Source organism: Myodes glareolus, chromosome 14 (assembly GCF_982192425.1).
Source record: "Myodes glareolus chromosome 14, mMyoGla1.1, whole genome shotgun sequence".
In the NCBI taxonomy this organism is placed as follows: domain Eukaryota; kingdom Metazoa; phylum Chordata; class Mammalia; order Rodentia; family Cricetidae; genus Myodes; species Myodes glareolus.
This window is the reverse complement of record NC_142039.1, coordinates 61,779,372-61,802,716: the sequence shown is the minus strand read 5'-3', so window position 1 is coordinate 61,802,716 and position 23,345 is coordinate 61,779,372. Positions and strand designations below refer to the sequence as shown.

Here is a 23,345-nt window from a genome sequence, read left to right as displayed (position 1 = left end):
TTGCTTTAAAGTCTTTATTATCCTGAATATAAAAGACGGAGTCCTCTAGGATATAACAGAGTTGTTTTTTAAATGTGGAAACATTATTTTTTTTTACAAGTGAAAAAATAAATACCTCTTGGAATAAAGGCTTATATGCTAATGTGCCATAAAAAAGTAGAGTTTTAATATCTGACAAAATGTCTGTGCAAAGAAACAAATGCATAAACACATCGCTGCTACATTAAGGCAATATGAAACGTAGACTCAGAAATCTCGGTAAAGTGACAGTGTAGGTTTCTAGCTTTCACTTAGCTAGTATTGCACCCGATGAGGTCAGCTAGGTTTCCTGACAGCCTAGAAAACCCCCTAGCTCACTAGCTTCCAAAATGCCCAAGTGGGGGTGGAAAGATGATTAAGAATATGGAAACAGAACACACTGACCCTGCGTCTTCCAGAGGGGCAGCCAAAGAGTACGGAAGCACTGACAAGAAAACACGCACGAACAAAGCGAAATAAAACACACCCAGAAGGGACACTATCTAAAGACCCATGGTAAGGCTGTAGAAGGTTTGATCTTCAGGCAAGGCGACACCCAGGGGTGCAGCTGGAGTGAGTGCTTAGGGGAAGTGAGGAGGTGCCTGAGCACACCAGGATCTCCGACACTCTCGCCCTGTCTGTCTGTCTGTCTGTCTGTCTGTCTGCGAACTTTTCCTTTCCAATCTCAAAATAGTCCACCAGCTCAAAAGCCCAGTGAATGCATGACTATGCCCGGGAAGTCGTTTAACCAAATTGGTAGCCCCCGAGAGGCACAGGCTTTGGGTATGGGAAAGAAGGGCCAAGAAGTCACTCACATTGAGTTACCTGTCTCCTCTCAGCCACACCAGTTTCAACCCAACAACACGCCAGCCCTCGAGAAGTCACAAGGCTGCTTTTCAACCTGCGAGCCTCTCAGTCATTCTTGAACGAGTTATAAAGACAGAACTGACATTATAACGAAGACTATTTCTTTAAGAAAAAAAATTTCCTATTACAAATGTTCAGCGCTCCATGACCATACATAAAGAACCAAGGAAAAGTTTAAAACTCTTATAAAATCTGTTGCCTTGGGAGAAGTTAAGGAGATGTATGACATCATTTCCTAAAAGGTACCCACTGTTGGGCTATGGTGCCACTCAACTGACAAAGACAATTTTAGCTACTCCTTTACTTGGTCATTAGAAAAAAAACAAAACCAAACAAACCCAAAGTCCAAGAAGGAATGTATGTAAGTCCCAGAGGCCTTCCTGTGGCCCCTGGGGCTGTTGCTTCTACTCACAGAAGAGGGGTGATTGCATTCTTGCTTTTCTTTTCTTCTTCATTTCTGAAATGTCTCATGGCAGATGGGTGTTGAGAGTGAGATATTTCCTCACAAGGTTCGTATTCTTATAGTTTATAATACTGCAGCTCACGGGGACCTGGCATGCCCGGTAAGCGCAGGATACATTAGATGACAGTCAGATTGGCTCGTGGGGACATGGCATGTCCAGTAATCACAGGACGCGTTAGATGACCGTTAGATTGAGGAGACTGGTGTGGGTTGGCAGGTAGACATGCTGGACATGCTCCACACGTGATCTGCAGACTGGACATGACTGGAAAAGAAGTCAACATTGGTTAGAAGGTTTAACAGACCTGGGCCAGGGAGGTCAACCTTTGTTGACTGAGCTTTCTGTCCTGCCTGGTTCCCGCAATCATTAAGTCCCAAAGAAATCACACAGAGGACTATATTAATCATAAACTGGTTGGCCTAGTAGCTCAGGCTTCTTATTAACTCTTATAACTTACATTAACCCATAGTAACTTGTCTGTGTTAGCCACGTAGCTTGGTACCTTTTTCGGCGAGACAGTCACATCTTGCTTGCTTTGTGTCTGGCTTCCTCTGTGTCTGGGTGACAACTACATACTGCAACTTTCCTCTTCCCAGAATTCTCGTTGCCCTGCTTCTACTTCCTGCCTGGTCGCCCTGCCTATACTTCCTGCCTGGCTACTGGCCAATCAGCATTTATTTAAAATACAAATGACAGGGTTCAGGTCATTGCCCCACAGCAAACCTTGGTACCCACCACACTCTGTTTTCTAGATAAGCTCCATTTCAATTTTGATTTCTAAGCTCTGGGTTGCTCTGTGGCAGGCTTGAATGTTTACACTTTACAAGGATTGAAAATGAGTTTTATGAAAAGACAATCACTGAGGAAAATTACATTTTCTGGCCAACTGTGTGTGTATGTGTGTTCTGCTTTCTGCCTCCATTTGGAGACAGGTCTCTCACTGGCATGGAGAGTGCTGATTAAGGTGAGCTGGCTGGCAGGTGACCCCCAGGGGTCCTCCTGTCTCCATTTCCCCAGTGCCAGGATTAAGAACCCCTGCAATTGTTCCTTTCTCACCACACCCTCCCCCATCCACCTTTTTAATTACACTGGTTCTAGGGACTGACTTCAGGTCCCTGTGTCTTGCAATACAGACAGTTTATTGGCTCAGCCAGTTCCCCAACCTTTCTGTTAATTTCAGCTTTCCTTCCTGCATGCTGGAGCCACATACATAGGAGGAGGTCACTACGCCTCTGCCACCATGTTAGAGCTATGTCTTAGGAAGGCCTTGGCTAAGCTATCTCAGGGTCAAGACCAGTGGGCAGATGCCCTGTAGCCAGGGACAACAGGTCTCTGGTGGCTTCTTGACCCGCACATACCCTTCATTGGCCATAAGGAAAGACAGTACATTGGCCATAAGGAAAGTACAGGGTCAGACTATGTGGGCAGGAATGGACAAGCCCAGGACTCAGAGGGGAAACCCTGTTTGCAGCAGCACAGGCTCCTGAGCTCACTGTTCGGTCCTAACAGTAGCTCTGTCACCACAGCCTGTAAGGACTAGGTGACAGGCAGGGCTAGGTTTACCCACAGGAACATTTAGCAGAAACTTCTGAGATGTGAAACCAAACATAAAATTTACTGTAAGAGGAAATGTAAGATGCAAAAAAGGATATATGCTATATGAGAGTTGATATAAGAGTTGCTTTTAATTTTTTTTGGTATGAAAGTTAGCTTGACTTGTTAGCAGATAATAGCCAACAGAATTCTCTAAACTGTAATAAAAGGAAATTAATGGGCTGGCGAGATGGCTCAGAGGGTAAAGATGCTTACAATCAAGCCTAACAAACTGAGTTTGATTCCCAGCAACACAAGGTAGAAGGAAAGAACTGACTCCTGCAAATTGTCCTCTGACCTCCACATGTGCAGGCTCTCTCTCTCTCTCTCTCTCTCTCTCTCTCTCTCTGTTTCTCTCTGTCTCTGTCTCTATCTCTCTCTCTCTCACACATGCAAATAAATATAAGTATAGAAAACAGATAAATTTATCCCAAATAGAGTAAATAAGTCACTGTTAACAATAATGTTTGTATTCTTTAACTAGAATTTTAGGCAAATAATACATACTTTCCTACTAGGTGGTATCAGAAAGTAAGAGGCGACCCTTCCAGGTGGAGACGGCCGCTTTCCTCCCCTCCTTGACGGACAGGCGGGCTAAGTGGCGGCTTACCTGCAGCTGGGCTGCGCAGCTCTTGCAGCACACAGTGTGGCCGCAGGGGCAGAAGGTAGAGTTGATCTCCTCCTCGCAGCACAGCATGCAGAGCATGGCTTCCTTCAGCTTGCGCAGCTTCTCCTGCAGCACTCTGCTCTGCTGGCAGCTGAGGCCCTCGCAGCTGCTGCAGCTCATGCTGCTGTCGGAGGACTTCAGGGGTGAGCTGGGGGGGCTCTGGTCGTTCCGGGAGACAAGGTCCACAACCCCGGCGTTGTACAGAGCCCTCCTGGCGTGGTCATACACCTCCTTGGACGTTCTTTTAATATCAAAGACATACTTCTTCCCAAGGTTAATGTTTTCGTTGAGGAACAGAGATGCCAAGTGGCCCTTCAAGTCACGGCTGTACTGCATCATGACGGCGCTGGTGACTGTGTCACACCTGAAGGTAGGAGCGAACATCCGATTTAATATGGAAAAGGCCAGGAAGCTTCAGAACTCAGGCTATCAGACACTGTTATCAATAGAAACTGTATCAACAGACAGTGCTCTGTCTCCTATCTTGTCATTATTATCATTCATCTCTCAATCTAGCTTCTATTTATCTATCTATTAATTATCTACTATCCATCATCTTTCTATCTGACATCCATCTATCTCCTTACTTACTTAAATTTTTTAGATAAAGGTAGCCCTGGCTGGCCTAAAATTTCTGGCCCTTCTGCTTGCTGGGATTATAGTTGTGTACCACCATGACTGGTTTAGCAGATATTCGGTATTGTTGTTGTTGGTTGTTCTGTTGAGACAGTATCTCAATACAGCAGTCCTAGAGTGCTCCACGTCGACCAGGATGACCTCTAAGTCACAGAGATCCACCTCCCTCTGTCTCTGAGGGCTGCTATTAAAGGCAGGTGCCACCACACCCAGCTTTTTTCTCCTCCTTGAGACAAGGTCTCACACGACCCAGGCTGGTCCTGAATTATGTTGCCAAGGACAACTTGGAGTGCCGTGATCCTCCTGCCTCCACCTCCTGAGTGCTGCCAGGATTACTGACATGCATACTATGCCTGGTTCATGTGGAGCTTCACGCATGTTAGGTAAGCACTCTATGAACAGAATACATTCCTTACTAAGACAGTTAATACCCCTGTGTGCATGTCTAAGTTCTTTCCATCTTATAAGCTTAGTGTCTCTATGGTTCCACTCTGTTTCTCAGGGTCTCCAAGTTCTTCCAAGGAAGCAGCTATAACATGGAGAAGAGAGCTAGGAGGTGGTGGCACAAGCCTGTAATCCCAGCACTCAGGAAGCGGAGGGAGGCGGATCTCTGTGAGCTCGAGGCCAGCCTGGTCTACATAGCAAGTTCCAGAGAAACTCTGTCTCGAAAACCAAAACAGAGAGAGAGAGAGAGAGAGAGAGAGAGAGAGAGAGAGAGAGAAGACAAAATATGGAGACGAGATGCCACAGCTCCTCCAGACTGTGGAAGGGAAGCAAAAGGACATTTGTTCTTTGAAGTCTTGGCTCTTACATTAAACACGTCTCCAAATTTTCTGTTCTGCTCCATAGTCTATTTTAACATGACAAAATTTGAAGGCTTCCTATGAACTTAAATTTTTTCTTGTTAATTTTTTTTCTAAGTATGAACCTAATCACAGCCCAGCTTGAAAGGCCCCTCTAGAATGCTGTTTAAAAACCTTCGCTATGGCCAGGCATACCCCCAGCTGTGAAGGCCAGCAGGCCTAGCTGTCAGGAGGCCGAGACTGGAGGACTGCAGTTGAGTTCGAGGCCAGCCTGCAGTACACAGTGAATTCCAGGTTGGCTTTGGATGCACAGTGAGATTTTGTCACCAAAAACACAAAATAAAATTAAATTAAACTTAAAAAGTATCTTGAGTCTGTCAGGTGTGAGGGCTCAGGATGGGGACTTTCTCAGCAGGGAAAGACTTATGCCCCATTTCTGGGAAAGGACGCAGCCATGGCAGAACAGGTCCAAGCACTGGGATCATGCTGGGAGGTGGCTGTGGAAGGAAATAAAGTGAGAGACAGGCAGGAGCCAGTGAGGCACAGGTGCACACCAGTCTGTGGTGACAAGGGCTCCACTGGCATAACATAGAAGGTTCAGAGAAGTTAATCTCTCATTCTGTATAGCACTCGCGGATTCAGGGCTGGAGGAAATCACAGCAACCTGCCTGTCACCCACACACACTAAGCTGTGCCCTACACTTAGGAGACACGCAGCGGTACATGCCTGTAGAATGCGTGCGTCTCGGTGATGGCCCGGTAGAGCCCACTGGCTGCCCTGGTGCTGATCATTTTAAACAGGAGCACGATGCTGTTCCCAGACTCCTTGGTGACGGTCAGGTAGACGTTCTTTCCTGACTGGGTGGCCATCTGCACCACAGGATAAGCTATCCTGAAAGGCAGGAGGAGAAAAGTAAGCGAGCTCAGAAGAGACAGTGCAGCAAGGTGTTGATATGCCTCTGTGAGCTGCCCCTGACTGGAAGTGAACCAGACACTTGGCCTGGTTCTGTGATGATTCTAACTGGTTACGCTGACACAGGCCAAGCTTGCTGCATGGAGACAAGAGTTGGGGTGCCCTCGATGTGTGTGTACAGAAGCAAACACAGCTATTTATGGCCTGAGCCACTATGAGAAATAATAAGTCTGCCACACTAGCGTACTTTAAGTTAGCATTTAAGAAATAATTAAATCACTAGGGCTTGAATGCAATTAATGAATAAATTAAAAAATGAGTCACTTTATTGACAGAGACGTCTGGAGAATTTCTGTTCGTTTTCTATTTTCAGAGAAAAGCAACAGATAATATACATGCTTATGACTGTGTGTGTGTGTGTGTGTGTGTGTGTGTGTACTGAAGACTTGGATTACCTGTTAATCGGACTGAAGTCATCTTTACAGATTGAGATGCCTTCGGGTCCAACCCCAATGAGGAGTTTCTGTCCCTCGCTGTCCCTCACAGCATGCCACTCTATGCCATAGTTCTCCATTGCTGACACAATCTGCAGAACTTGGTACTCTGCGGAAGCCTGGCTGATGCCCTCCAGCTCCTTATGCTTGGCAACAATGCTGCGGAACAGGCGAAGGTGCAAAGTTAGACAGGGCAGCTCTCGACTCCAGAAGCTCAGAGTTTTCACTGGTGGGTTAGGGAAGTGGTCATTTGTGGATCCCAAAGGCACCAAATGGCATAGTACCAGCTCCTTTACTGTAGAATACCCTAAGACACTGTTGGGATCACAACCACGGGGCCAGTGAGATGGCTCAGTGAGTAGGGGTGCTTGCTCAAGGCTTGGATTTGATTCCTAGGACACATGAGATGGAAGGAAAGAACTCACTCTCACCAGCTAAATCTCAACAAATATCGAGAACCCATCATGCTGGAATTACTGGCAAACTGAAAGAATTATGGAAAAACCTCTATCATACACACAAGACAAATGTGTAGGTTAGGTTCCCCTCATATATTTATCTACACAGACTTTACGAGCTTCCTGACAGGTTAGCAGCACAGGGCACTGGCGAGATTATTCGCAACTGAAGAAAACATAGATCTATATTCTCTGTTGTGGCCAGGCTATCTCTCCAGTGCTCCTTGGTGATCTGGCCTCCCAATGTAGCCTTCCCTAGAGTACGGTCTGCATTAATGACTAGTTTCTAATGAACAGAAAATGGTGGAAGACCTGGCATGAAACTCACTTCTGAGACGGAGTCGTGAAGGTCTGACGTCTTTCCTGGCTCTTCTTTCTTACTCTTGGCTCATTCACATCGGGTGAGCCAGTTACCACACCATGAAAGGGCCCTGAGGTCAGGTAGCAAGAGAAGGAGGCTGGCCAAGAAGCTCCAAGAGTCACCTGGACATGGAAGCCTCCCTCAGCTGGGCTTTTAGAGGAGACTGACCTCTGGGGCTTAGTTTGCCCTCAGGCCACAGCTGTTTCCCTGCACACACATTCTCAGATAATATCTGCTGTTTTAAGCTGAACTGGAGTTAGCTTGTTATATGGGAATAGGTAACCTCTTAGGCTGTAATTCTTGCTGGGATGGGGTTAGCTTGTTACACGGGAATAGGTAACCTCTTAGGCTGTAATTCTTGCTGGGACAAAGCAAACACCAACAAACACGATAGATTTTTACTGTAGGAGATTTGCATATTTAAAAGGTCAGGCACTTTCAAGATCCTTGATATTTATGGAATTTCATATAAGGGCATTTATCTGTGTGGACTGTTTTGCGTTGGTAAGTTTCTCAAATAAAAGGCACATGAGTCTTCTGAAAATGACTGGTTAAACCTGGTGGCGGCCTGTGCTCTATCTCACAAATCCCGTGACAACACCAGCAGACCAGTTTCCTGATGCTTATCAAGTCGGTGGCTGTGAACACTCAGGCTAGCCGGAGTGCGCGGCTGGCCTCCGGCAGGGGCCTCACCTGTTCAAGGTGGTGAGGGAGAGCTCCTTCTCACACAGGTCCTCGTAGTTGTACTTGGCAGTGTTCTGGTTGTAGTCTCCGAATTTGGTCTGGGCCAGGAGGGCGCTGAGCTCCACGGCCTGCTCTGGGGAACACTGGAGGTGACCTGCCAGGAGGGATTCTCTAATGTGCAAGAAGAAGATATGCCTGCAAAAGAAGGAGAGAATGACTACGGCTTGCTCGGGATAACAGTATCTCAGCCAGCCTTCTGGGCTGGGGTGTGGCTCAGGGCAAGAACGCTGGGGTTTTATACCCAGTGCTGCGGGGTGAGGGGACATGGGGGAGACAGCAAACTCAACTAGCTTTACAATTTCACAACCAAACAACCAAATACTTTCTTTTTTTCTTTTCTTTTCTTTTTTTTTAAGCAAAGAGAGCAGGTATAGAGGGACGGCTCAGCAGCTGGGGGAGCTGCAGCCAGGGCTAAGGACCTGGGTTCTATCCCTGGGGCCCACCCAGTGGAAGGAGACTCCCTGTGGATTGTCTTCTGACTTCTACATGTGCAGCACGGCATGCTCCCTCTTCAAATCAGGACATAAAATCTCATTAAAAATTTAAGTAATAGAGACAGAACAAGTTTATTATAATGGCTTAAAGGAACATTAAGAGTCAGTGTTCCTGTTTGTTGGGTTTGGTGTTTTGAGACAGGGAATCGAATAGCTCAGGCTGGCCTCAAGCTTGCTGTGTAGCTCAGGCTGGCATTCACTCTGGATCCTCTTGCAGAAGCAGATTAAACGTCTGCCTAGCAGAGACTTCACCAGCCAGATGCTCTTCAGCGCGTCAAAGACTATGGACAGATGACAATCTCAGGTGTCGCCCTCCTTTGGCAGGGTCTCTTGCTGGCCTAGTTAGAACCCATTAGGCTAGTCTAGCTGGCAAGGGTATGCTTGGCATTGTTTTCAATGGGCTGCAGGGATTGAACTCAGGTGCTCAGGCTTGCCAGACCAGCCGTTCTCGGCGAGCCTTCTCTCCAGCCCCTGTCTCAGAGCTCTCCCGACCATGTGGGCCTCCTTGTCCCACTCACAGCCTAGAAGTGGCCTGAGTTTTGGTGACCCCAGGGTCCCTCTCCCCTCCAGACTCTGCCAGCCTACCATCCAAGCTGCTTCCAGGGAAAACACCCCATCTTTCTGCTCAAAATCCTTCACAGGGATGCCTGATGGTGGCGGAAACCCACGCCGACTGTATCCACTCACACCTCCTGTCTCTGTGCTCTGGATAGGGACCTATCTCTCCACTTGGAAGATCCAGCTTTAGGGCAACCTATCCTGATGGCTCCTCTCCTGTCCTCTAACTTGGTCACCTTTTGGTCACCTTATCCATACAGACCACCTATTTCTGAATCACATTATGTAACAAGTTACCACTTAGAGTTTCTTTATCTAACTGCGCCTGGGGCTGGCTTAATTGCCTCTAACACCAGAGAGCTCCAGAAATGCATGTAAAGCACCACATACCTGTGTCTATACTATATTCCAATCTCAATTTTGCTCTGTTTGAACCTACCCTAAGTACACACAACATTAAAGTCTACATTTACTACAAGGGATGCATGCCACAGAAATTCCTGGGAAAATTCATTGTTTTCATTGTCCAAAAATCCCGAAGAGGTTATCTGAGTCACCACAGAGGATAGGCTATAAAATTGGTCTCTGGTGAATGTGAAGTTCTAACTTTCTTTGTTGCCTTGTGGAAGCCCCTCCACGTGTGCTGAAAAGGTACAGTAATGACCTAGCCATGGATGAGGCCTCGAACCCTGAATGAGCTCAGCTCCTTGCTTTCCCAGTCCTTGATACAAGCTTTCATTCCAAGTTTGCCACTCAAGGGACTAAGATAAGAAAGGTAAGACAAAGACTTAGGACAAGAGAGGTGACAGATGCAAGGGACTGCGCTGAGAACCTCAAACCACCAGGCCGACAAGAGTTAATTCCTCTTTCTTAACTAAGAGACAGTCAATTCAATCTTTGCATATCTGGTCATGATAACCGTTGAAAGTAATGAGACCCCCCTCAAATTCAGTTCCTTCCATACTCTGTAAAATGCAGAGTGGCGTTCAGAGAGAACAGACACAGCTTTGGCTAACCCAGACATCTGGTAGTCTTTAAAGCATTGCTTCCAAACTGCGAAAGCGAGAAAGGGGCCCTGTTGGGGCTAAGGAACTGCCAGAGGAAAACCAGCTGCTTCTAAAATAGCTGTGTGGCTAGCTGATGTGGGAGCCCACACCTTCAGTCCCAGCAGAAGCAGGCAGATTGATGTGAGTTTAGGCCAGCCTGGTCTACATGGTGACCCTGTCTCAAAAGGGGAAAAAAATAATAAGTAAAAATCAGAAGATGATATCAGGGGAGTAGGCCTAAATTCTCACAAAACCCTGCTGCTGCTCACAGGGAAAATGGAATCCTGATGTACCTCTGCCTATTCAACCAGAGGGTATGTTTTCAGGAGCCTACAGTCTGAATCTAATCTATACATATACTCAAGAAGAAATCATGTGCCAAAAGATTTTAAGATTAGCACCACAAACTGAGCCCTTGTGATTTAATTACTGCGAACGTAAAGGTCTCTTTTGACTTATTTTCCTAGCATAAAGTTTGAAACTGCTTCCTGCTTTATTAAACAGTACGGAGAGCTGCCAAAGACGACTTTTCAAATTTATTCAATTTCTTTTTCCAAATTCTCTCCGCCTACTCCTGGAGGGACAGCTGCCAGAAGCAGAGCAAAGAAACGGCAACCCAACGTAAACAGGTGGCTAGGAGCCTAGAGCAATGCCCATCCTTCCCGGGGAGTGGAGGAGAACTGGAACAAAGGCCTGGGGGGGATGGGGCACGCTGGTGTCCTCCAGACAGTGGAGCCTGAACTGTGCTCAGAGCACAGCGGGCACAGGCACTCCTTAGCGTCTCGCAGACCTCTTCCTGCAAGTCGCAGTTTCATGGCTTTATGACCACCTCTCATTTCAAGTCAATAAAGATCTGTCATGCCCTGCCTCTGTGCCCCACCCCGCATTGGGGTTATGAGAGGGACATGTGTGAAAGTTTTTGGGTTTTTTGTTTGTTTGTTTGTTTTTTAAGATGGAACACATTGTCTTTGGTGAAAAAGAGTATATCTTATCAAAATAACTCCAGCCACAGATGGTTTTCTGGGCGACAAGGGTTCAGGCATCAGTGTGAAGGAGCAGGGGTGGCCAGTGCCACCAGGTCTGATGAGCTATCACAGTGCTCAGATGGCAGTGCTCAGAAATGTGCTTCCAAATGGGAATTCAGGGAGGGCTCAGGGTCTGAGTGACTGAGTTAGGGCTGATTCTTCCTGCCTTCTCACTGTAGCTACCTGCCACACCACTGTTATGTCCACTTCTCTTTTTAATGAAAAGGGTGAAAGGTTACAAATTAGTAGTAAAGCATGCAGAGGTAGTCAAAGACGCCAGGCTTCACAAGTGGATAACCTATCTTGTTCTACAAGATACTACAACATGGTATCACACACAAAAGGCTTTGAAAAATACCGACGACGTCTTAAGCAAATGTCTAAACACATCCTATGGACACTCATATCCATATCGTAGCTCATATGCACATACTACATTTTCTATGTATTCCTAGCGTTATACTTGAAAATTAACTTTTAAGGTTTTCCCCAGTTACTGAGAACATGGATATTTCCAATATATGGGCCACACTGTGGGGCCCAGGGTCCATTATTCGAGCTAAGTCAAGTGTCTGTATCATAGGTACAAACGAATTCACATATGCTATAAAAATAGGGTGTGGGGCCAGAAAGATGCCTCAGTGGCTAAAAGTACTGACAGCTCTTTCAGAGGACTAGGGTTGGAGTCTCGCATCTCTTTGGTGGCTAACATCACCTACAACTCCAGATCCAGCAGATCGGATGCCATCTCCTAGCCTCTGTGGACAATGCACTTGTGTGGGGCACAGATACAGACCCGGAAGCAAAGCAGCCATCCACAAAGCAGAAATAAAATTTTCAAAACAGGGCAAAACTTGAGATGTCAATTTTAATTTTGAAAAGGAACCAAAATCTTTTAAAAATTGCATTTACTTATTCACTTACTGTGCATGTTTGGGTGAGTGCCACCATACATATGGGAGGTCAAAGAGCAGCTTTAGAGGTCAGCTCTTTCCTTCCGCATGCACGTCTCAGGGGCTGAACTCACATCGGGTTGGCGACAAGCACTTTCATCCACCATGCCATTCTGATGACCATGAAGCACCTACTCTTATATTTTTGTTCCAAAATTCTTTAATAATTTCTCTTTTAAAATCCATGCCTTTTCAGGGGCTGGGGAGATGACTCAGCCATCAGAGTTCTTGTTGCTCTGGCGAAGGACCAGGGTTTGGTTCTGTGGGCACCAAACATGCATGTGGTGCACATATATGCATACACACACACACACACACACACACACACACACACACACACACACGTAGGCAAACACTCATGCACATAAAATATTTAATTTTTTAAAAAATAAAAAATCCATGCATTTTCACAGAGTTAAGGAATAACAGGGACCATTTATCTTGAGAGTTTATAGATCAGAGAATTCTCTTGTCATAACACTGACCATCTCACAGAAAAATTCTCTAGTACTCACAACAGAACTTTCCAGAAGCCAGTTGGAAGTTTATTGTATGGGTGAATGAGAACGGCCCCAGAGTTCCTATGTTTGAATGCTTGTTCCCCAGCTAAAGAACTGTTTGGGAAGGATTAGGAGGTGTGGCCTTGCTAGAGGAGGTATGTTACTTGAGAGTGTGGGCTTTGAGGTTTCACAAGCCTATGCCATCCCCAGTTAGCTCTCTCTCTCTCTCTCCTTGTGGATCAGGATGCAAGTTCTTAGCTACAGCTACAACCCCATGCCTGCCTGCCCACTGTCATGATGGCGATAGAATCGTAAGAACTGTGAGATCCCTTTCTTTAATAAGTTGCCTTGGTCACAGCATCATATCAAGGCACCAGAAGGCAAGGAAGACAGTCACTGTTGGGTACCACCTCCTGGTATTCTTGCCGGTTACAGCATTTTGAAGAACTTTTGACAACAAGTGTAAAATAGCTAGATTCAGTCTCATATTTGAAATGCAAGCAATGAACCCAAGGTATCTTTAGAAAAAAAAAACGGCTAACTAGTTATTTTCAAAAACCCAGTTGCCAATAACTGAACCGTAATTTCCCCCTGAAGCACATGCATGTGAAGTACTGTCTGGACTGCCATTCACCCCAGGCAGACCCCATTACAATCAAACATCCCATCTCTGTCTGTGAGTCACTTAACCGCATAGGGTTATTTTAAACCAAACTCCGACTGCCAAGTTATATTTAAAAACGACCAAATGGAAACAGAAATTGCCGTGAGGGTTTTTTGTTTCAAATCTTATAACAGTCTCATAAAATAAAATCAGTTCAGGATGGAGTATAGGCCTACATGTAAACGTTAAAATCATACTGGTCCGAGAATGAAACCTAAGAGGACCTTTAGGACCGGAGGGTAGACAAGGCTTTTCAGAGCATCGTGAACACATTCCAGAAAGAAGGAAAAAAGAATAAATTAGACCTCACCGAAATTGAAAACTCCTACACACCAAAAGGCATGAGGAAAACAGGCAAGCCACAGGGGGAACATATATTTATAAAACTCAGATTTCACAATGAATTGGTATCTAGGATACATAAGGAATGCGGACAGCTCAGAAGTAAAGGCGAATGGTCAAAATGGGGGACTTGGACATTTCACCAAAGGAGATGCAGGGAAAGCCAGTGAGCACATGAAAATCTGACAGACATCGTTAATCATCAGAGAAATGCAAATTAAAACCACAACGCTCTACCACTATGCATCCACCAGAAGGCTGGCAGGGATGCGGAGACACTCGGTTTTCTTACATGCTTTGTGAGAGTAGGAGTACGGAACAGCGCATATGCTGTGCGGAAAGGCCTGGCAGTAACTTACACAACTAAACAATCATCCCCTGCCCCGGCTATTGTATTCTTGGGTATTTACTCAAGGAAAATGAAAACACATGTGTCTACAAGAAAACAAAAAGCTTGTATTAGAACGTTCATAGCAGCTTTATTCATAGAAACAGGCGCTCATCAGTAGGACTGGATCAACAAACAGGACAAAGTACTAGCCAGTGGCGGGAAGAAACAAGCAGGCTGGTATTTAGATCAGAGGACTGATGTAGAACACTGACGTAGAACGTTCAACGCCCCGCTCAACCCCCAGTGTATAACAAAGCGAGAGAAGAAGAAAACCGAACACATGACTAAAGAAAACCGCGCAGATACATACAGCAGTACGAATGGACCTCAACAAGATTCACGATGGATAAAAGGCGGCAGATATTGAGCAGAACCCACGGGATGATTTGCCCTGCGTGAAGCTGAACAGGCAGGGACAACACATCTCAGATGGAAAACCACAGTGCTGCCAGGGCCGTCAGTGGGTGAAGATGGGCAGTGTGGGCTGAGTGTGGAAAGACGAGGGGCTGCCTAAGGTGATGGCTGATGCGACTGCTCTGAATACTGGCCGAGGTGTTGTTTAAACGTGTCCCCATCAGATCTCGCTAAGAGATATAAGTAGGATTCATATGTTTTATCCTATGTAAATTTTAACTAGAAAGAAAAAAGAACCAAATGCAAGCTGTAAGTTCTGTTTAGTGATAAGCACACTGAAGTCTTTAGAAGGAAGGGCACTTAGGCATGACATGTTGAAAACTGGATGGATGGTTGGAGGGATTGATAAATGATTAACTGTATAATAAAGTAGGCACATTAAACTTAATAGTAGGATGGGGGGGTCTATGTGGGTGTTCATGACAAAAAGCCCTCAACTTTCCTCCATGTTTGAAACTTTTAGGAGGTTGAGAAAATAACCTTAGGGTTCGGGTTCATAGTGCCGGTGTATTAATAGATCCAGCCATAACAAACCATCAGGCCGACTTCATGGAGGGCTCACAGTCAAAACCTGTCAGGGGCCAATGATTATTATAGAGTTACTAAGTTAGGTCCCTACGTGGGCTTAAGGAGGTCCTTTTCAAGCCCCAAATGGAAGCACTCTGAAAGATGTTCCTCCTTGAACCCTAAAGCAGTTGAGGAAACTGTGAGGGCCGCCACAGGGAGGCTTCCAGCCTGGAAAGATCACAGTCTGTGCCAGCAGAATCCCATACCTTAAAAGCACAAAGCCCGCACTTCTAAAGAACGTCCTCACCCATGGAAATAGGGCCTGTGTGGGCAAGCTACCAATCTCCGGCTTCTGCACGCACATGCGCATGAGCGTGTGCCTACACACTCGCATACATACACACATCACAGACATTAAACATACTCCCCCACAGAAAATGAATACATGAAGTATCATTTTTTTAAAAAATGCCCTTTGAATATTTCATATAAATGAATGGACTGAAGATGCCCAAATGAGAGTCCCTTGTCTAAAACTAAACACCACACAGCAATGCAAATAAATACCCCTTAGTTTTGACAAAAAGAAAAACTTTAAGTAGGATTCAGAAATTCAATTTATAATTTCTTTGGAAATAACACATATGCATGCTTTTAGGTTTTAGTTTGTTTGTTTAACTTTCCTGGGTCCTCTTTTATATTTTGGCAAGAAAAAACAGAGAAGGAAGTGGAGGAGAGAAAGAAGGTAGAGATGGGAGGGGGAGGCTGATTCTGCCATTCCATGTATAGTACAAAGAACATGAATGAATTTTATAATAGATACATGAACCTTCATAATAGACACACTGGCTGCAGTTGCAACATCACGTAGAATGCACTCACCCTTAATCATGAGAGGTAAACTATGGAAGCAACCTTTACCAACACTGACAATGCCAAGGCTTTGAACATGCCCTACAGACAGACACTAGCTAGGGTCAGGCTGGTCCTGAATTGGCTTGAAATGACCACATCATGTTTGTTTTGACTTTGTGACTTTGGCTTGGTGAGCTGTTTTTTTGCTTTGTTTTGAGATTTCATTTATCTTTTTATTTTATATAAATGAGTGTTTTGCCTTCATTTATGCATGTATGTGCACCACACGCATGTCTGGTGCCCTCAGAGCCAGAAGAGGGAGTTGGATCCCTGGAAATTGGGCTCTATAGGTGGTTGTGAGCCACCACGTGGATGCTGGGACTCAAACTGGATTCTTTGCAAAAGCAACCAGTGTTCCAGGCTACTGAACCATCTCCACTTTATTGATTAACAAGATATTTACACAGTGTGCACTCGATAGAGCCTGGACACAGTACTCATCAATCTTGATTGGCATTTGCATTTTTTGAGTAACTGACAATGAACATAAGTTGCTGCAGTGTGAGAAGCACGTTAATGCTCTAAAAGAAAGACAGGTGTTGTCTTGAGAGAACGCAGCCGCCCAGGCCGTGCTAGAGAATGCATGCTAGAGAGACGTGACAATGCCGAGGCTAGGAATCGGGGTGGGATTTAATCCTTGCTGCCCTAACTCGGAAATCTTGAAGATATGTCATGTCCAAGACGACAGCATTTCTCTGAACATTCAGATCCAACACTCATGGAGTTTCTGTGCTGGGGGAGGGGAATTCAGATACTGGTTAACTGGACTGTTCTGAATGGATAGGGCAGAGCTCTGAAAATGTGGCCAAGACCCTGCCAGCAGGGGATGGTACAACGGTAGAATCACCACTGTGGAAATGAACTATGCACTTCCCTAACCTCCAGTTTTGAAAGTGCTGGCAAAATTCATCAATGAAGAACTGAGAGTCCCGGAAAGGCAGGAGTTTCTTAGATGATTACTATTTCAGATTTATTTCCAGAGCACATTAATTTGTTTCCCTTTTCATTTCAATCCACAGCGTGGCAAACATCTGCGGAAAATACCTGTTGTCTCCATCTGTAAACACGCCAGCCAGCTGAACAAGACTCCTATCGAGGCCCTCTATCCAAGAGCAAATGGAATCATCTGAGTAGGGGCACCAAATCTAAATTTAAGTCTAAGACCAGATTCACTGGATCTACCTAAGATAGCATTTAAACCAAGCCTGCTCTCCTCTCCTCTTCAGAGAATGGCTTCTTCCTGGATCCCAGGGTCCCCCCATGGTACCGAGGCCTTCCTGCTTGCATCCTTCTCGGCAGTCTGCCTGGTCTGATGCTAGGTAGTACATATGAATATCCCGTCCACATTAAACCTGCTCGACTCCAAGCACACTGCTTGGTGATCTGCAGAGGGCAGTTCTGCCCAGCTATTTCCTTTTAATGAAGCGTCCACAGCCCCTCAGTACACTAAAGATACCCTCATGGCTTGCCCCAGGAAAGCCATCTCTTACACCTGAGGTCTCAAAGCTGTGTTCACTCACTGTACAAACAGATCTACAGTAGAATATGGCGTTTAACATAAATATTTTATGACAAACCACAGGACATCAAAAAGTTTGTCAACAAGCTTTTTTGTTTGTTTGTTTGTTTTTGCTAATATCACATTGAAGAAAAATAGTTTTGCTCTTTAGTACCATTATTTTTAAAAAAATGTTAATTGTAGGGGGCTGGAGAGATGTCTCAGTGGTTAAGAGGACTTGCTTCTCTTTCAGAGGACCCAGGTTTGATTCCCAGCACTTACATGGTGGATCGCAACCTTGTACAATTCCAGTCCCAGGGGATCCGATGCCCTTGTCTACCTCCTCAAGCACCGAGGGGTGCACAAGCACACATGCAAGCAAAACACGCATACACTTAAAATAAATAAGTAATTTTAAAAAAATATTAAATTGGACCTAGCACAACTTTTGACCTCCTGACTAAAGGGTACACATGCAAATTAGGTTTTACTTTATGAAGCTACTAAAACAGATTGGTCATCAATGTGAAGCATTTTCTTAAAAGTTTTATATTTCAGATATAAAACTATGCAACATTCACCAACATAATAAAACCTCTCAAAGGCTTACACGACACTGCTCTCCCTGTGTCCGCTTTCTGTATTCCGAACTGAGGCTTTGGGTAGGTCAGGCAAGCACTCAACCACTGAGCTGAGCTCCCAACTGTCATTCTTCCTTTCACACTGATATGGGGTTTCACTAAGTTCCCCAGACAAGACTCGAACCCATGCTGTAGCCCATGCACAACAGACCTCGTCATCTTTGCTTCTCTGTCTCCCAGGCATCTGAGATTACAGGCCTGCTACCGGGCCCAGCTTACACTTCCCATTCTATAGCATTTCTAAAGGGGATAAAAATCAATTGAAATTGCCTAACTGAAGGAGGAAGGTACATACTTTGAGTGCCATTTGCTATCAATCCCAAGAGTCAAAGACAACTGAATCAATAATGGAAAAAAATAAAACAATGTAGGCAATTGGCTCAAGTACTAGTTCATAAACGACTCTTATATGAATAAAGTAGATTTGATAATAGGTATTGACTCAATTACAGGAGAGCATAGGTAGAGACTATCTATCATCATAAAGCATGAACACATTCCCAGCACAAATTTATTATGCTATTATCCTTCCACGATTTAAAGGAAGTATTTGCTTTTCCAAATTTTGGCTGATTTCAAAATAAATTTGTATCACTAGAATTGGGGTGCACCTGGAAGCCCCGAAATCATGGCAGCATCACCATATGACTGCTCACCAAAAAAAAAAAAAAAAAAAAAAAAAAAAAAAAAAAAAGATACAGGTCAATGAGATGGCTCAGAGTACGATCTCTGGGACCCCCACATAATGGAAGGAGAGAACCAGTTCCTGAAAGTTGTTCCCTCACCTCCACAGGCGTATAGGTGTGCACAGGCATGCACACACATGTGCATGAACACACACAGATGGAGTAAAGTTTTTTAAACTTTTTTAAAGTTTAAAAAAGATAGAGCCTCTTGTGACGAACAGAGACAGCTCAGCATCTCTAAGCATGCCGTTACATGAATATTTGCGAGGTATTTTCAGAAACGCTCGAGGTGGTTCATTCTGCCGGTTTCCTCCACAAGCCAAGGCTCTCGATCTTAACGGGGCCTCAGCCAGGCGAAGGGTACAGCTCAAATTTGAGCAAATGGTATTTTAAAATGTTTCCACTGTTTGCTTGATAAACACAAAACGCAGGACGGCAAAGCCTCTCTGAGGGTCCTGATCCCGATTATGGCTGAAATCTACAGGGCCGCGTTTTTCACATGCATGGCTCTCTTCCAAACCACGGGAGGATGGAAAACATCAGTGCTGAGATCCAAGGTTTGCTGTGGTTTTCAAAGCAATCATTTTCCTTTTTTCAACATGCCACTGTAAGACTCTTGCGTTTCAGTAATAAATATTAAACATTACTTTCCTATTTGGGTTCATCTTTGAGAAAAATATTACAACCAGTCCAGGGGGAAATACTTTTTTTTTTTTTTTTGGGAGAAGGAGATCGCACGCTTCAGTTGTCTACCAAGGCTGGTGGCCCTTATTTTAACAAGGAGGGAAAAAAGTCTAATGCCCAACAATCATGTTTAATATATCTGTAGGCTGGAATTCAGTTATAGTGGCCTTCAATGAGTTCTTTCATTAAGTTTTCGTGAAACTTAAAAAAGTTTTAAAATCTGTGGGGAGGCTAGACAGAACATTCCGGCTACACACTGTAACCTGACACTAGGCTGAAGATTGACCAAGTTTAAGTAACCCAAGAGGAACTGTTTCCTGCTTTCGGTTAGAACAGCCGACAATGACCTGTAGTAACACTGCCGAGGCGAGGTTACTAGCGGGCATTAGACATCGCTGTCAGGAAGTCAGTGTGTGTGTGTGTGTGTGTGTGTGTGTGTGTATGCACGCGTGCGTGTGTGTATGTTGGGGGGTTTCTTTTTGTTTGTAAGAAATCAACCCTGCTCTCCCATCAATATTACAGAGACCAGAAAAACTAAAACAAGAGTTGGAAAACCCACCCAGGCCAACTTGCAAAACAAATTTAAGTTTTCCTGAACTTCCTGTGCAGAAGACAAACTTGCCCGGGGAACATCTCTGGGAGGGCACGGCAGCCTTCTAGGCGGAATCAGAAGCGGACTTGACATTGGTTTCTTTCCGCCTCACTTTACCTTGTCTGCTCCTGTAAGATGAGATGGGGTTCCACAAAGAACTTGACTCTCAGTTTGAGTCGGTAAGGTGCCAGCCCGTCCATCTGCTGGGAGATCCGGTTTCTCAGATTCAGCCATAAGCTTTCACCTTTGCTGCCGGAGAACTGCAGTCCAAAATAATCAACTTCTATGATCCCCAACCGCCTGCACACCTAAACACAAAAACAAAGGCAGTGGGTATAAGCAATGCCAAGTCAAGGGCTCCATCTGAGTGAAGGGCAGCCACCTACTTTGACCTTGTTATAATTCCAGTGGTAGAATGGGGAAAACAACGTTTTAAGGAACCAGCAATGCCCAAACCCAGCGCTCCAGAGGAAACTCGGCCTTGCTTGGGTATGGGCCTTCTAGAGTCTGGCCAATTGCACAGCGAAAGGAGCCCCAAAACAGACTTCCCAAAAGGCTGAGAAGGAAGAACCCAAGGGTATTTTATTTCTTGCTCCGGTCGCTGGAATTCCCTCTGCCAGCACCATCTGCACAGCTGATCTGGCAGCTTGCTATCTGGACAGTTTTAACCATCTGGATTCCCAAAACACAAACACATTGAGGAAGCATGCCACAAGTGGCAGCTAAGCTTTCCAAGTGGCTTTCCAATCAGCTCAGGTCTACAGGTCCCAAAGGCACAGTGTTTCAAGGGGTTCAATGCGTCTTCCATATCCACCATGTAAATACTGTTCCGAGCCTTAGTCGCTCTAAAGAACGCACGTGTAAAGACTCTGAGCGGGAGACTGCCAGAACCGTTCCCCACAAATTACCCAGGATACTCTGTATCCCCAGCAAGCCCAGAGTGTCAGGTGAACTCTCCTTCGCAGAAGCGGCTTGACACATGGACCCACCTGATCAGCTAGGGAACCCGGGGCACCGCGACTGTCTTCTACAGCCACCTCATCTCGCCCCCTCCACCCGCCCCGGACGCGGGTGGCGCTGCCGGGTTTTAAAAGGGCCCCCCACGGACGGCATCACGCACACACCTGCGGCAGGTGTGCCGGGCCACCTTCTTTAGAGAAAAGTGCCGTGGTAGGAGACAGGGTTGCAGCTTCCGACAGCGTCCTGGTTTTCAGGCCCGGGATGTCCCCACAGACACGTCCTCTACGCCCTCCATCCCCGCCGCCCGCGGGGAGGAGGAGACTGGAGCCTGGCGTCCGGGGCGCGCTCCACGGGCCGCTGCTGCAACATCGCCCCGCTCCTGAGGATCATCCCCGAGGCCCCAGGCTTCCCGAGGACTAGCGGGGACCCCCTTTCTAAGCGTCGCCCTCACCTGGTTGAGACAGTCCTCGCCGTTGGCTTTTGCCTCCACCTCCACTTCCATCAGCACCGCGTCCGGCCTCGTCACATAGCACAGCATGGCTGGGGCCGCCGCCACCGCCGCCACGGCCGCTTCTTCTCGGGTGTTCGCCTGGGCTATCGCCTCACTGCAGTCGCTCTAAGTCAGCACCAGGCTCCGCGAAGAAGGTGAAGCGGTGCGGCCGCCTGCCCTGCACCCCACGCAGCCGCCGCTCGCGTCCCCGCCACCCCCGCTGATCGCCAGTTTCTGGGTGCTCCACTGCCGCGCTGCTCGGACAGCCCGACTGCTTGAGCCGAGAAAGGCACGCGCCTTTTATAGAAGCCCCGCCCCCTCCGGCGCCGGCCTCCGCCAATCACGACGCACCTACCCCTCCTCCTCAGTTCCTCCATCCAATACGCAGCTCTGATAGTCTTTAGCCCCGCCTTCCGGCACCGCCTGTAGAGCTGCGGGTGGTGGGAACCCCTACCCCCATCCCTGCACGCTCACTGCCTCTGCCGCTGGGCGACGCTCCTTCTAGCCGGTTGTCGCCTGCAGCTTCAAGGGACGCCTCTCAGTCCTGGATCAAGAGGACCGTGATCAAACGCTGCCGCGATGCCACTGTTCTCTAGACTCCCACTCCAATAACCAGATGGTTTGTGAGAGCCAAGAGGGAAGCCGGCAACCTGGAGCCTAAAGTTAAGGTTTTCCGCCGAGGGTTGTAAAACGCACAATTTGAGCAGAAAAGTTTTTGCAATTGACCAATAATAAACTGGTAGCTTGATCTGAAAGCACCATCCTTATATTAACGCGTGCCAAGGGTTTTTAATGCATGGGTTCTGCTAAACCGAAACACCTACAGAGTGTTGGGACCGCTATTGTGTTACCCATCATATCTAGCATCAAATTCACTCACTATACACCTGATACTTTGCCTCTTTGTCTGATACTTTGTCTTTTCTCTGGGACAGCCAGATGTTAATCCATCTTAAAGGTAAGGGGCTCATCTTAATATCTAACAGGAGGGTTTGGTCTCAGTAGAGGAGATTACTGGTTAAAGGTCATGTCTTCACTACCTGTTTCTCTTAGCCTATACAATTACTTTGTTTGCCTTTTTTATTTCTAACAGTGGTTCTCAACGTGTGGAGCACCAGTTGGGCGGGGGATCAAACAACCCTTTCACAGGGGCCACCTAAGACCATCAGAAAACACAGGTATTTACATTATGATTCATAACAGTAGCAAAATTACTGTTCTGAAGTAGCAATGAACGTAATTTGATGGTTGGGAGGCCCCACGGCATGAGGAACTGTGTTAAAGGATCGCAGTGTTAGGAAGGTCAAGAACTACTGGTTTATAAGATAAGCCAGGAGATGTGGGTTTCAGCCTTGGATCCTTGGAAAGTTTCATCTCTCCGAAGCTTGGTATTCTCACAGTAAAGCGAAGACTGGATGTTTGCTGGATCTTCCCTCTGCATCTCTGTGAAGCAATCTAGCCATCCCGGCCAGCCAATGACTGGATCTCTGTCCTGGTGGTCGTTTGTTTGCTGTGTATTAAAGACAACGTCTTGCTATATAGCTCAGGCTGACAGGGCACCTCACACTTGGGCTGAGTTAATATTTATTTTTGAGATGTGGTAAGTACCAGAGAAGAAGGGATGAATCTTAATGCAGCCTTGGTTTAGACCAATTAGGGACAAACTTATTCTGGCAAAGTTATACTGCTTGCATCCATCCAACCGTATCCATCCCTTCATTCTGCTGGACATTCCCTTCATTCCAGGCAGCCAATTTGGAAAATGTATTTGGGAGATAACATTTGGATTATCATTATCTAATCTCTGCTCCATCAATAGAATTTTTCAGCACAGGGAGAGGAGGCAATAAGGAAATTGGTTATATTGGTTAATATTTTTGGAAGACTGAAACCAAAGCTAGCTAGTTTAAGCCAAGGGGAACTTAGGGGACAGATTTGGGGAACTCCTAGAAACTTAGACAGGCCAC

At 46.0% G+C, this 23,345-nt stretch overlaps 1 protein-coding gene across 2 annotated transcripts; it reads right to left on the bottom strand.

The window, feature by feature from the left end:
• Window positions 1-21,659, bottom strand: Mylip (myosin regulatory light chain interacting protein). Of its 2 annotated transcripts, XM_085699437.2 has the most exons (7): window positions 21,340-21,657; window positions 20,046-20,236; window positions 7,968-8,153; window positions 6,417-6,614; window positions 5,782-5,940; window positions 3,553-3,979; window positions 1-1,613 (listed from the first exon to the last, which is right to left on the bottom strand). In XM_085699437.2, the coding sequence occupies exons 1-7, from the start codon at window positions 21,424-21,426 to the stop codon at window positions 1,524-1,526; spliced, it is 1,338 nt and encodes a 445-aa protein (XP_085555563.1). In that variant the 5' UTR covers window positions 21,427-21,657; the 3' UTR covers window positions 1-1,523. The 2 variants fall into 2 exon arrangements, with proteins under 2 accessions (XP_085555563.1, XP_048271605.2); XM_048415648.3 differs by lacking the exon at window positions 5,782-5,940 and having other exon boundaries at window positions 3,553-3,973; window positions 21,340-21,659.
• Window positions 21,660-23,345: the final 1,686 nt, after the last annotated feature.